Raw genomic sequence first — 13,439 nt, 5'->3', positions numbered from 1 at the left:
TAAAACAAGCAAAGAAACCTCTTCTTGGCCCGAATTATAGGAACTAAGCTTTTTTGCATACGTGCTTTTAAGACAGGCTTGCAGATTGCATGTATTCTGCAGAGCAACCACAGACACTTAACATTCATTAAATAATAATGAAACAGGAGGCCTGGATTTTTTTTGGTTTCTCCTGGGTCTGTTCATCACTCAAGTGTCCTTGGACAAATCTATTCCCTCTCTCATATCTGATTTCCATATATCCGTTTCAGGATAATCTCTCATATCTGATTTCCATATATCCGTTTCAGGATAATGTTTATGACTAAGATGCTTTATAAGATCTTCAGACTACCAATAGTAGTTATGCCCTCCATCTATGAAATTTATCTCCTTCACTATCCTATGGGATGTCTTCATGACACTTCTATTGAAAACCTTCACACATAGTTGCTAGTGCTGTCAAAACCATCTAGGGACGGTACAGATACTCTAAGGCCAATGAGCTGACAACGTGGATGACTTGAACCTGAAGTCTGTTTCCTATGCTACTGAGAATTGGAAAATGGATAAATGTGATAATCCCCAAACCACGTTTTCCTTATTTCTGCCGTTTTCCACCGCATCTAAACTATGCAGAAGCTGCTGACAACACTTGACTATCCAGTATTTGGCAATTCTACCGAATACTGAAAAGGTTAAAAGGCCGAACTTGCTAGTAGGACAAGCTGCCAGGACTGGTAGTCAGGCTGTGGTGCAGTTAGCTGTGTATTCCACACATTGTTTTAGAGGCTTACAAAATACAGCCATCTTGCATCAGGCATCCCGGCTCAGGAAGAAGGCGAGCCCCGTCCCCTCGGCCCTGGAGATGCCACCTGCGCGGGGCCGGGCGTCCTAGGTGGCAGAGCCCTTGCGGACTGCCTACAGTCCGCACCGCGGGGCCCGCCACGGCCCGGGCCGGTGTGTTGAGTGACTAAAGTTGTCTACGGGCGGGCCGGCCGCACCTGGCCCGGAAAGAGAGCGTGAAGACTGCCGTCCGGCAGCCCTGCCAGCGGCTAGAGCAGCCCCATCCGAAAGTGGACGCGGGACGCTAGGCTGCTATTTGCAAGCTTCCTGTTGGGTAGTGTTTTCAACTGGGGTGCACCGACCCGGCTGGCGGTGCCCTCCTCCCCGCCCCCACGCCGCCCGGGGCGCCTCGGGGACGCGCGCCTGGGCCCGCGCCGGAGCGGAGCTCGCCCTCCCCGCCGCGGCCCGAGACGCCCGCAGGCCGGGCGTTCACCGACCGCACCTCCTCCCGCCCGCCCCTCCCCCCTCACTTCCCCCTCGGCGCCCCAAACCCGGGCTTCCCGAGTTCCAAGACGTGTGCGCACGGAGCAGGGTGGGAGTGCGGGGCCGGAGAGCCGGAGTTAAAACGGGGGCGGGCGGGCAGCCGTCTCGGCTCGAGCCGGCGGCCCTTCGGCGTGTCTTTTGTGTTTGTACACACACTGCGCGAGGCGGCCGGGAGGAGGGAGCGGGCGGCGCGCGGGGGAGGGGCGAGCGCGCGCCAGCGAACGGGCGCGCGGGGGGAGGGGCGGAGGCGGGGCGCGAGCGAGGGGGCGGGGGCGGGGCCGAGCCTTCCCTCCATTGTGTGTGATTGGTTGGCGCGCGGCGCGGGGGCGGGGCGGCGTGTGTTGGGGGATAGCCTCGGTGTCAGCCATCTTTCAATTGTGTTCGCTGCCGCCGCCGCGCCGCTGTCGCTTTCCGACGCCAGCGCCGCCTCTCGCTCGCTGAGCTCCAGCCGAAGGAGAAGGGGGGTAAGTTTCCCCGTCTGCCCGCTTCCCCGGAACCGAGCCCCGCTTGCCGTCAACCCCGGGCCGGGCCCCGGCGGTGCGGTGAGGGGACCCACGGTCCCTCTGGCTTGGCCCACAAACTTTTTGGCCCAGAAACGGAGGTGAGGAGCGAGTTTCCCTCACCCCTCAGGCGGCGGCGGCTCCGGCGGCTCCCGAGTCTCTCGCCGCCTCAGCCCAACAGCAGCAACCGCCGCGTCGCCGAGCCTGCTCTCCCTCCCCGCGCCCCTGGCTCCTCTTTCTTCGGTGAAATCCCGCCCGCCGCCCCTTCCCGGGACCCCAGACCTTCACCACGACCCGCGCGGGCCTCTTAACTACCGCCCCCGGACCCCGGACCCCAGTTTTCGAGCGGGAAAAGGGTGGAAATCGCCGCTGCTTCCCACCCTGGGGTAACTCGCTTTTTGCTGCCTCCCCACAGTTGTTGCTAAGCTTCACCATCTTGTCTCTCTTCTCTGGTCACCGACCATATTTTTTCCCCCGTTTCTCTCTTCCCCATTTCAAAAAAGGAGGAAAATTTTTTAAAGAGAAACATTTTTTTCTCCTTTTTTAGAGAAGCGGAAACTTGATACATTTGAAATGCACAAAAAAAACTTTTGCATTTTGGAGGGCGGCACGTGGCAGGGGATCGGGCTATTTTCGAGCGATTTGGTGTTTTGTCTCTTCGGTAGGGAATCGGATACGTTTTGCGATTGTTTCCATTTTGTTCTGGTCTGGGAGCCGAGTTTGTGCCTGCGCGAGACGCTGGGAGCGAGGCGGGCAGGCTGGGGGACCCTGTGCCGAGGGGCCGGAGGAGGCGAAACCAAAAGTTTATGTGGTGCTTGGGGTGGACTGGTCGGCCGGTCTCGTGCGTTAATTAAAGCCTGGGTGCGGGGCACTTTTTTTTTTATTTCACTGCGAAGCTTCTGAGGACTGGACGCCAGGACGGTGCTTTGTAGAATGCTCGGTGGTGGTAGCTGTTGTTCCCCTCTTGTTTTTTGAGACGCCTTTTTGTCAACAGAACTGTAGAGATGCAAAAGCAGGAATGTTTTCAGATATTTACAGCAGTCTATCAACTGCCAGACGTAAAGGGGGGGGCGGGGGGGGGTGACCAAAACCTTTCTTGCTGTAATTTGACTCGACCTTTCTGTGGTTTGTGGCTTCGTTCTCTTGACTTGTTAGTGGATCGAATATTTACAGACATTTCTAATTTCTGCTTTAATTAAAGAAACTGAAGCGAAGGCTGTTAGGGGTCTTTTTGTTTTGCCGTTTATCGCTCACATTTGGCATTTTTGAGAGATGATTGGTGTTAATGCTAACAATTTTCTAGTACTACAGTTTGTTTCAGGAAGTCATATTTGGGTGGTAGACGTAATCTGCACACTTTCAAATTATGTAACGTTACAGACATTATTTTTTTATACTGATCATAATTTCCAGATTGGGGGGGGCGGTGGTAGTGGCAGGAAAACTTGTATGTTTGGTAGTTGCATATGGTGATTTTTGTGTTTTGATGCCGGTAGGTAAGTAAGGAGGTCTCTATACCATGGCTCGTACAAAGCAGACTGCCCGCAAATCGACCGGTGGTAAAGCACCGAGGAAGCAACTGGCTACAAAAGCCGCTCGCAAGAGTGCGCCCTCTACTGGAGGGGTGAAGAAACCTCATCGTTACAGGTATTAAAACAAGAGGAGGGAAAAAATGGGACAAAGCCTATCTCCCGAAGCAGTATCTATATAACTTAATAAAAAGATGTATAATCATACTTTTTGCTTTAGAGAAACTGATAATTTTTCCTTTTGAATATTTACTAATACTTTAAAATATATATATATATAATTTAGTGTTAGGTTTTATTGGGAACATGTTTAATTTTGAAGCCATAATCTTGCCCATAGCCCAAAGGAGAGGTTATACCACTAATAACATTAATGGGATAGGGTAACATTTTATTTAGCTGTTAGGTGTAATGTGTATTTTTTAAATAGTAAAGTGTTGTTTTTAAATACATTTTTGAGGATACTCTTTCTCTCGGTAATTTAATCAAGATTGGGGGTCATTTTGTTTTAGGTAAGTCCCTCATTTACTTGAATTGGTTTATTTCCTTCTGTTAGCACAGTTTTGAACTACCCTGAGCAGTGTTGCTAAGGGCATCTGCCATTAGAGGGCAGAAGTTGTCTGTATTTAGGTGTCCTCTGCAAATGATTTTACAGTTAGCCTAAAATAAAAGTGGAAGAAATAAGTCAGAATTGAGGTAAATTTCTTGCTTAAAATTAGTTTAAAAAAAAAGAAAGAAAGAAAACTTCCATATGGAAGATACACCATAAAAGGGTATTCACATTTAATCATTCATAAGGTGTGTGCAGTATTCAAAGGTATTCTGAGAAATCAGACTTAAATGCCATAAGTGTATTTTTTAAAGGAAACTCATTGGGTTGTGCTGGTAGGTCTTTTAGAAGAATTGGGGGTGCCAGTGGCAAGGAGGAGAGTGCTGCCAAATTGAGAAGAGTCTGAACAATTTTGACTTCTTTATTTGTGGCCTAGTACTTTCCCAAGTTGTAATTATAACAAGTTAGTGATATATATGTTAAAGAGGAAGAAAATAAAGGGGACTTTGATTAAACCTTCTGCCAGGAATCTACTTTAATATCATGCTTTTTGCTTTAAAGGTATTGTGTTACTCTTAACAGACTTGAATATTCCGGTCATAAATTAATAGTGAAATTTGATACAGAAGCTGAAGAATAGTTGGGTGATTTATTTTTTGAAAAGTGACTGCGTCTTTTTAAAGCTGATGACCACTCTTTTATGTTTTTTATGTATTTGGTAACCATGTCTTTATTGTGTTTTGTTTTAAAGGCCTGGTACCGTGGCACTCCGTGAAATTAGACGTTATCAGAAATCCACTGAACTTCTGATTCGCAAACTTCCCTTCCAGCGTCTGGTGCGGGAAATTGCTCAGGACTTCAAAACAGATCTGCGCTTCCAGAGTGCAGCTATTGGTGCTTTGCAGGTAAAATGGCGGGTGGGAAAAGCTCTAAGAGTTGGCCGTTCCTGCTTTGTACCAAGAACAATTCTAAATCTTTGCATGTGCTTGTTAAATTTAATCATCACAAGCAGATGAGGTAGGTCTTATCTATTTCACTGTTAAGATGTCAGAAAGGTTAAGTTGCTCAAGGTCATACAAGCAGACATAGGATTTTAAAATTTTAGACGTTGCAGTGTTTAAAGGGAAAAAGAACCTTCTGGTTTGGCTTACAGTTGCTGCAGGACATCAGGAAGTCATGGGGCTAAAGGTCTGTATTGGTAATTAGTTTCAAACAGTGACTGATATAAATGGAATGTTAGAATAAATGGCTTCCTGGACCTGAAGAGGCAGTTGCAAGTGGAGAGAACATAATATCTGGGATGGGAATAGGCAGCATAAAAGAATTGTGCATTGAGGTAAAAGAAGCATGAATGGTAGGTAGTTAGGATTAGGTTGACGATAAGGAGAAAAAGATACTAGGCTTGTAAAGAGAAATTGGAAGACTTGTAGTTTGCTAAAGGGGATTATGTATGGATTTCCACTTAAATGGGAAACATAGTGAATTTAATCTTAGCTCCAGTGTGTCAGAACTTTGAGAAGTACTGTTTTAGCTGTGGTTATGTATTTGAAAATACTGGTGGTTTGTGCCAAGATTAAAACTTGAAATGCCCACAAGTAAGATATTTGATTAGGTATGTGGGTATAATTGACATCAATCACTTGAGTAACCTATAATGTTAACGAGTTTGGCATTCGTTAGATAATTGTAACTCAAAGTATGGTAAGACTGCCACCTCCTTCAGAGCGTGGGGTTTGAGGTGATTAAAATTGCAGATTGCTAGGCACCTCCACAGACCTGAATCGGAATCTCTTTTGGGGGAGGGTCCAGAATCTACATACACTCCATTGGAGGATTTTTCAAGGCTGCTGTTGCCAAGCTTTTCCTTTATGTGTGAGGAAGATTTGATAGGTGGATTCTACCCTGAAGTGTAATTGGTTGAGCTGTTTCTATGGTTAGTCTGAACTTCATTTGATTGGTGAATTCCAGGAGTAGGCATCCATTAAATTCTCAATGAATTGAAATTACTGAAATTTCAAACTACTAAAATCTTCCAGTGCTGTTATTTAAAACCTTTATTTTCTGTTTTAATCATTGACTATCTTTAGATCCCATTTTGTTTATTACTACAATTGCTAATCACATTTTCCCCACTAATTTTAAATAGAGAAATATTATTGATATTCTCAAGCATTGCTCTAAAGCTGCCAATTTTGTTTTGTAGTTACAGTTAGCAGGGCTATGCTTGAAGAACACACTATACTTGAAAGTCCAACATTGTTGAGCTTAAGTGTCAATGATAGAGCTTTGTAAATTGATTACTGAACAGTCTGAGTAAAAGACTATTGTCTTTTTAAAATTCATGTGTAAACTTCCACGTTGCTGTTATTAAGGTGTGTGTTTTATATTTGTCAGTAAGTGTGGTTGTATTGGTTTTGAGCAAAATGTTCAGTTCTGCTGCCTGTAGTACTCTTGCATTAGGTAGCTCTTTATTGGAAGAGTAATCTTTGTTAGAAATTTTTTTTGTTTTGTGTTGCCTTTTTTATACATCAGTTCTCTTAAAGATACAGAGATGGAGAATTTGCTAATGGAAATAGGGCAATAGAAGAGAGCAGTTGAAATAGAATTCCAAAAGTCACTATTTTTGCCTTTAGAATTACACAGTTTACAACTTTTCTAATACAACTAAATGAGGAGGGGAAGTAGTCCAGTGAGGATGGGAGAGAATTTAGTCTAGGTTTGCCATAAATAATCAAGAATTAGCTAACTTGAAATTTAGCCTTTGCCCCTAATATCTGAGAGTTTGAACTAAGGTATCGTGTTAAAAATGGACATTGGTGGTTTGAAGTGGTGGAAGAGTCAGATATTGAACATACTCAAAATGTTGTAAATTAACATTTCCTTCCAGTTATAAGATATTTTTTCTTTTGCTGTTATCTCAAAATTACGTTCATTGGGCTATAAATTAATGTGTCAGTCTTTAATTCCCATCATAGCCTTAATGTTTAGGAGACTTTGGCACATTGGCAATAGAATTAGAAATATATGAGTCATGGTTAAATTCCCTATGAGTATTGACTCTTCTCCCAGAGCTGACCAGACACAACTCTATAAAACCTATAGCCAGGTTGTAAGATGGCAGTGAGAGGCCCAGCTGCCACATGCCACATTTGAGTAGTACTAGGGGAGCCAGTAGATCATTATTCCACTCTTAAATGGTCTCAGAATTGGAGGACCTATTGGCTTGTCCATATAGCAGCTCATAGTGCTGTGTTTTGTAGAAGCCTTCTAGATTTGCATAATCCTGAGATACGCTGGGTGAAACAAAAAAGAAACTAGTTTCTTTCTTGAGGAACTTCAGTCCTAGTATCTGATGTGTGTTGTGAACCCGTAAGAGTAGGTAGGCTACAGTATGCTGTGTTTCCTAAATTTTTTACCCATTTCTAGAATATCCCAAGAATTAATCCCTGAACATTAAGGACTTTTGCTTTTAATATATTCTTTGGAATAGGTAAGATACACGGAACTAATTGCATAGAAAAGATGCAAATTTCGGGAATTCCCTCGTGGTCCAGCGGTTAGGACTCCGCGCTTTCACAGCTGAGGAGCCGCATTCAATCCCTGGTCAGGGAACTGTCCTGCAAGCCACATATCCCAGCCAAGAAAAAAAAAGAAAAGATGCAAATTTCAGTTAGGGTTAGAGATCTCTGTTAAGTAATTTAAGGTCATTAAAAGATGGCTAGTGTACAAGGCCAATGTGATTGCCAAGGAATTAGGAGTTCAAAGTTACCTGCACCTGGGAACCAGGGGCAAGAGGAGTGTTTGCTTTCTCCTTCATGGAATAATCTTGAGGTAGTCCATAAAGGGTAGGTAAATAAGACTTAGCTCTTGATAACAAATGCTGCAGAAAGACATGTAGGGGATAGTAAACTTTGGGTGAAACAGATTTTTATAGAAGAGAGAGATTAGGCTAAAAAGAATGAAGATATAAATGTAGGAAATAATTTTTTTCGTAAGATGGAATAACGTAAACCGTTTGAATTAATTGTTGCTGTGTTAGTGCTTTTAAAAGCAGAATCTCGAGTTTTATTGGCAAAGTCAAAATGTTTGTAAAAAGCAAATCTGGTTCTTCCCATCTCTGTATCTTGTGTGTTATGTAGTATTTTGGGCTTGAATTGCTCAAGTATTCTGTGTATTTCTCTCTTAGTTTTATTACCTAAAGTTTCCAAAATGGAAATAATTTTTTTAATTAGGACAAAAATAGCAATTACAAAAATCTGGTTTTTTTCCCCTAAATATATCTCAAACAGAGAAATAACTTGCTTATATAGAAGCCAAATAATGTCTTTCATTTAGTGTGTTCCTAATCCACTAAAACAGTTGGACTGATGACTGGACTGGTAAAACAGTAGGTACATTTCAAAATGAGTAAGCAGATGTTTTAACCTAGACTAAAGGATTCTTCAGCTTTTCAGACAGCTGTAAGATGTACTAACAATTTAAGAGTTAATTATAAGTAGAAGCTCCCCTTTTTTCCTCTTTACATGCCAAGTGTTGGTGAATGATTCATGTAGCTACCAGTTTTTGAGTGAAAGTAGGGATAAGAAGATGCCTTCAGAGAGAAAAACCAGAGGGATCAATGTTAATGCTGGGAGGTAGCAAAAATGCCATTACAGATAGGGGTGCATAGAGGAAGGTGCAGTTAGTGGGGGACATGGGGGCATATCTCGGCAAAATAGGTCAATGTATGTAAGTAAGACACAAATCTGGTGTGTTCTGGGACCCAACAGCACTCTAGTGGTGAAACTGAGGTGTTAAAGGAAAGGTAGATGAGGACCATGATGGAAACCAGTGGTCAAACAGGTATAATGAAGTGTGAGTAAGATTCAGAAAAAGGAGGACACAGCAGGGTAGGAGAGTATATTACTTTGGATTAGATACATGATTCCATTTATCTTTGTGAGGATGAGAATGAATGTTAGAATTTAAGTTGGATTTTTTGCTTTACTCAAGACACATTTCAGTTTACTAAAAATCACATATAACATTTAAAAAATTAAACTTTTTTAGTAGTGAAATTATTTGACTTGTATTATTTGATAAAGACTTGAGTTTTCACTTTCATAAGCTGCCTTTCAGCCTAGTCGCACAGGTTTTAAAATGTAAGCATTTGGTAAAATAGTCAACATCTTCTGAAGTAGGTTTTTTAAGGGCTCAAAACCCTCATCTTTTTAACTGATACAGATGTAACTTAACTATTGTTAATATTTTTTTCTTTATTCCTGTTGTAGGAGGCAAGTGAGGCCTATCTGGTTGGCCTTTTTGAAGACACCAACCTGTGTGCTATCCATGCCAAACGTGTAACAATTATGCCAAAAGACATCCAGCTAGCACGCCGCATACGTGGAGAACGTGCTTAAGAATCCACTATGATGGGAAACATTTCATTCTTTAAAAAAAAAAAAAAAAAAAAAAAATTCTCTTCCTGTTATTGGTAGTTCTGAACGTTAGTTTTTTTTTTTTTTTCCCGTGGGGTCAAAAGGTACCTAAGTATATGATTGCAGGTGGAAAAATGGGGGACAGAAATCAGGTATTGGCAGTTTTTCCATTTTCATTTGTGTGTGAATTTTTAATATAAATGCGGGGACATAAAGCATTAATGCAAGTCAAAATGTTTCAGTGAACAAGTTTCAGCAGTTCAACTTTATAACAATTATAAATAAACCTGTTAAATTTTTCTGGACAATGCCAGCATTTGGATTTTTTTAAAACAAGTAAATTTCTTATTGACTGCAACTAAATGGTGTTTGTAGCATTTTTATCATACAGTAGATTCCATCCATTCACTATACTTTTCTAACTGAGTTGTCCTATATGCAAGTACATGTTTTTAATGTTGTCTGTCTTCTGTGCTGTTCCTGTAAGTTTGCTATTAAAATACATTAAACTATACCTGCTTTTGGTCTTTACTATCAGCCTTGTCTGTACAATTAACTTACTTGAAATTTCCATATTCAGAATAATTTTAGTATCAAGCGTTTTGTCACTTTTTATCTGATACTGTTGAGAGAGGAGGAAAGTATAAGCTTTGTATGGGAAGGAAACTGGAGCTACTGGCTTTCCTCCAAATTTTTAAAAATTTGAAGATGGTATATCTATTTTCCAAAACCAGAGTTTGACTATGGATATGTGTACTTTTAACCAGCAATTCCCAAACCTAGCTGGCCAGCAGAATCACATGAAAATAGTTAAATCTGTATAAGTAGTGAAAGTACATTTATAAACATAATCTGTTATTAAACTATGAATATTTAATGGTAATTTAACTGCAAATGTAACAGTCTTCAGCTCAAAAATTAGTGCATCAGAAAGCTGGCTATTTTAAGATATTGTATATTAACCCTGAAGTTATTAATCAAGCACCTATAGTTCATTCTTAGCACTGTGTTTTATTTAGCATTGGGGTGATTAATGTGAAAAGAGGATGGTGAACCTTTTAAGACTTACAACATCTCTTATTAGAGAAATGCAAATCAAAACTACAATGAGGTATCATCTCACACCAGTCAGAATGGCCATCGTTAAAAAATTGTCTACAAACAGTAAACACTGGAGAGGGTGTGGAGAAAAGGGAACCCTCTTGCACTGTTGGTGGGAATGTAAATTGATACAGCCACTATGGAGAACACTGGAGGTGCCTTAAAAAAACTAAAAGTAGAACTACCATACGACCCAGCAATCCCACTACTGGGCATATACCCTGAGAAAACCATAATTCAAAAAAGAGTCATGTACCACAATGTTCACTGCAGCACTATTTACAATAGCCGGGTCATGGAAGCAACCTAAATGCCCATCGACAGACGAATGGGTAAAGAAGATGTACATATGTACAACAGAATATTACGCAGCCATAAAAAGGAATGAAATTGAGTCATTTGCTGAGACATGGATGGACCTAGAGACTGTCATACAGAGTAAGTCAGGAAGAGGAAAACAAATCGTATATTAATGCATATATGTGGAATCTAGAAAAATGGTACAGATGAACCGGTTTGCAAGGTAGAAATAGAAACAGATGTAGAGAACAAACGTATGGACACCAAGGGGGGAAAGCAGGGGGGGAGGGGGTGGTGGTGTGATGAATGGGAGATTGGGATTGACATATATACACTAATAGGTATAAGATAGATAACTAACAAGAACCTGCTGTGTAAAAGATAAAATTTAAAACAAGGGGCTTCCCTGGTGGCGCAGTGGCTAAGAATCCACCTGATTGGGACACGGGTTCGAGCCCTGGTTGGGGAAAATCCCACATGCTGCGGAGCAACAAAGCCTGTGCGCCACAACGACTAAGCCTGCGTTCTAGAGCCTGTGTACCTAGAGCCCGTGCTCCACAAGAGAAGCCGCTGCAATGAGAAGCCTGCACACCGCAACAAAGCGTAGTCTGTGCTGCAACTAGAGAAAAGCCCGCGCACAGCAACGAAGACCCAGTGCAGCCAAAATTAATTAATTAATTTTTAAAAAGTTCAAAACAAAAACAAAGACACATGCTCCCCCAGTGTTCATTGCAGCACCGTTTACAACAGCCAGGATGTGGAAACAACCTAAATGTCCACCAACAGAGGGATGGATGAAGAAGATGTGGTACATATATTCAATGGAATATTACTCAGCCATAAAAAGGAATGAAATTGGGTCATTTGTAGAGACGTGGATGGACCTAGAGACTGTCATACAGAGTGAAGTAAGTCAGAAAGAGAAAAACAAATATTGTATATTAACGCATGTATGTGGAATCTGAAAAAATTGGTATAGACGATCTTATTTACAAAGCAGAAATAGAGACACAGATGTAGGCAACAAATGTATGGATACCAAGGGGGAAGGGGGGTGGGATGAATTGGGAGACTGGGATTGACATATATACACTACTGATACAATGTATAAAATAGATAACTAATGAGAACCTACAGCATAGCACAGGGAACTCTGACATTAGTTGTAGCATATGAGTGAAGCTGCTCTGGAAGTGAACTGAGATGAACTAATCAATGGGCTAAGAACAGATTCATGTCAATAAGATACAATATTGGGCTTATAAACGTAAACATTGGTGTTAAGGTTTTTAGCAGTAACTTCATTTTTAGAATTTATGTCATTATAAAATCAATGTGAGAAATATGAGATTTTTTTAGAGCCTGTTTCTAATTTGTTGACATGGTATCCTAGTTTTAGTGTGATCGTTTGTATAGGCTTCTACAGGCAGGCACTAGTATTACTTGGAGTATTGGCAGGAACATATGTTCACTGCAGTATAAGCTACTAAGAGCCAATTGAAGTATGTTTGATACAAAATAGATGAACTTGGCACTCAAAGCAGGTACACAGATGTCTGGTCAATGTACTGAGCTTGTCTCAATATACCATGGTCTGTTAATACTTGATAGGTATTCTCTTATTCCTATAAGGTAGATAACTCTTTCCTACTTAACTAAAGAGGCAATGAAATTTGGGAGGATTATTCTTATTTGACTAGGGTCTAAACAATATGCATAATTTTGAGGTCAGGGTTATTTTTTGACTTAGATATGAGTGTGATCTGCCACTCCCATTGTTGCTTATTAACCTGGCCTGAAAATCCTCCTTTTTTTTTTTTTTTTTTTTTAATAAATTTATTTTATTTATTTTTGGCTGTGTTGGGTCTTCGTTGCTGCGCCCGGGCTTCCTCTAGTTGTGGTGAGCGGGGGCTACTCTTCGTTGTGGTGCGCCGGCTTCTCATTGCGGTGGCTTCTCTTGTTGTGGAGCACGGGCTTTACGCGTGCGGGCTCAGTAGCTGTGGCTCACGGGCTCTAGAGCGCAGGCTCAGTAGTTGTGGTGCACGGGCTTAACTGCTCCATGGCATGTGGGATCTTCCCGGACCAGGGCTCGAACCCATGTCCCCTGCATGGCAGGTGGATTCTTAATCACTGCGCCACCAGGGAAGCCCTGAAAATCCTCTTACCTGCTATGCTTTGGAGTTGGCTACATGAGAATTTACCTAGGAAAAATCTATAGTGAATTAGAGTTGGGCCCAAAGTGATATGTGGGGACCATAGCTAAACTCACCTCTCGTTATTAAGTTCAGTTTTTAGCATCTGTAACAAGGTGGTAACCAGCTTTTGAATATGAAGTATCTTATGAAAATAGCTGATTAATACGTAAAAGTTTCCAGAAAATATTCCTAAAGTCTAAGACAAGTTTACAGATGAAAAACCCTATGAAATCATGTGGTAAGATAAAAACTTTAGGTAAGGTTTTAGGGAAATCAGGGAATGCTGGAAGAACTTCTAGGAAGGAATTTGGAAATGTCATTCTCTTAGGCAAATGAGGGGAGGAAATCTTCCCTTGGCTAAATACTGTCAGGTGGGTTAGTGCTTGAACGATGTCCAAGCTCTTGCCCTTCTCATCCTGACAGCCTAGAATCTGAGAGGAAATCAACTTTGCACATTTGAATATATCGAGGATGTGCTAGATGCTGAGTATGTAAAGGTATAAAGCTGCTCCAATTTAAATTCTCAACAACTCTGTAAG

General features: G+C 41.7%; 1 protein-coding gene across 1 annotated transcript; it reads left to right on the top strand.

Moving 5' to 3' along the window:
* The first annotated feature begins 1,659 nt into the window (after nt 1-1,659).
* Nucleotides 1,660-9,609, top strand: H3-3A (H3.3 histone A). Its single transcript, XM_068541739.1, has 4 exons — nt 1,660-1,772; nt 3,305-3,455; nt 4,639-4,792; nt 9,158-9,609. Exons 2-4 carry the CDS (start codon nt 3,328-3,330, stop codon nt 9,284-9,286), a joined length of 411 nt encoding a protein of 136 aa, XP_068397840.1. The 5' UTR covers nt 1,660-1,772; nt 3,305-3,327; the 3' UTR covers nt 9,287-9,609.
* Nucleotides 9,610-13,439: the final 3,830 nt, after the last annotated feature.

This window comes from Eschrichtius robustus, chromosome 3 (assembly GCF_028021215.1).
Source record: "Eschrichtius robustus isolate mEscRob2 chromosome 3, mEscRob2.pri, whole genome shotgun sequence".
NCBI lineage: Eukaryota > Metazoa > Chordata > Mammalia > Artiodactyla > Eschrichtiidae > Eschrichtius > Eschrichtius robustus.
Note: the sequence above shows the minus strand (reverse complement) of the source record. Positions and strands in the feature narration are given on the sequence as shown.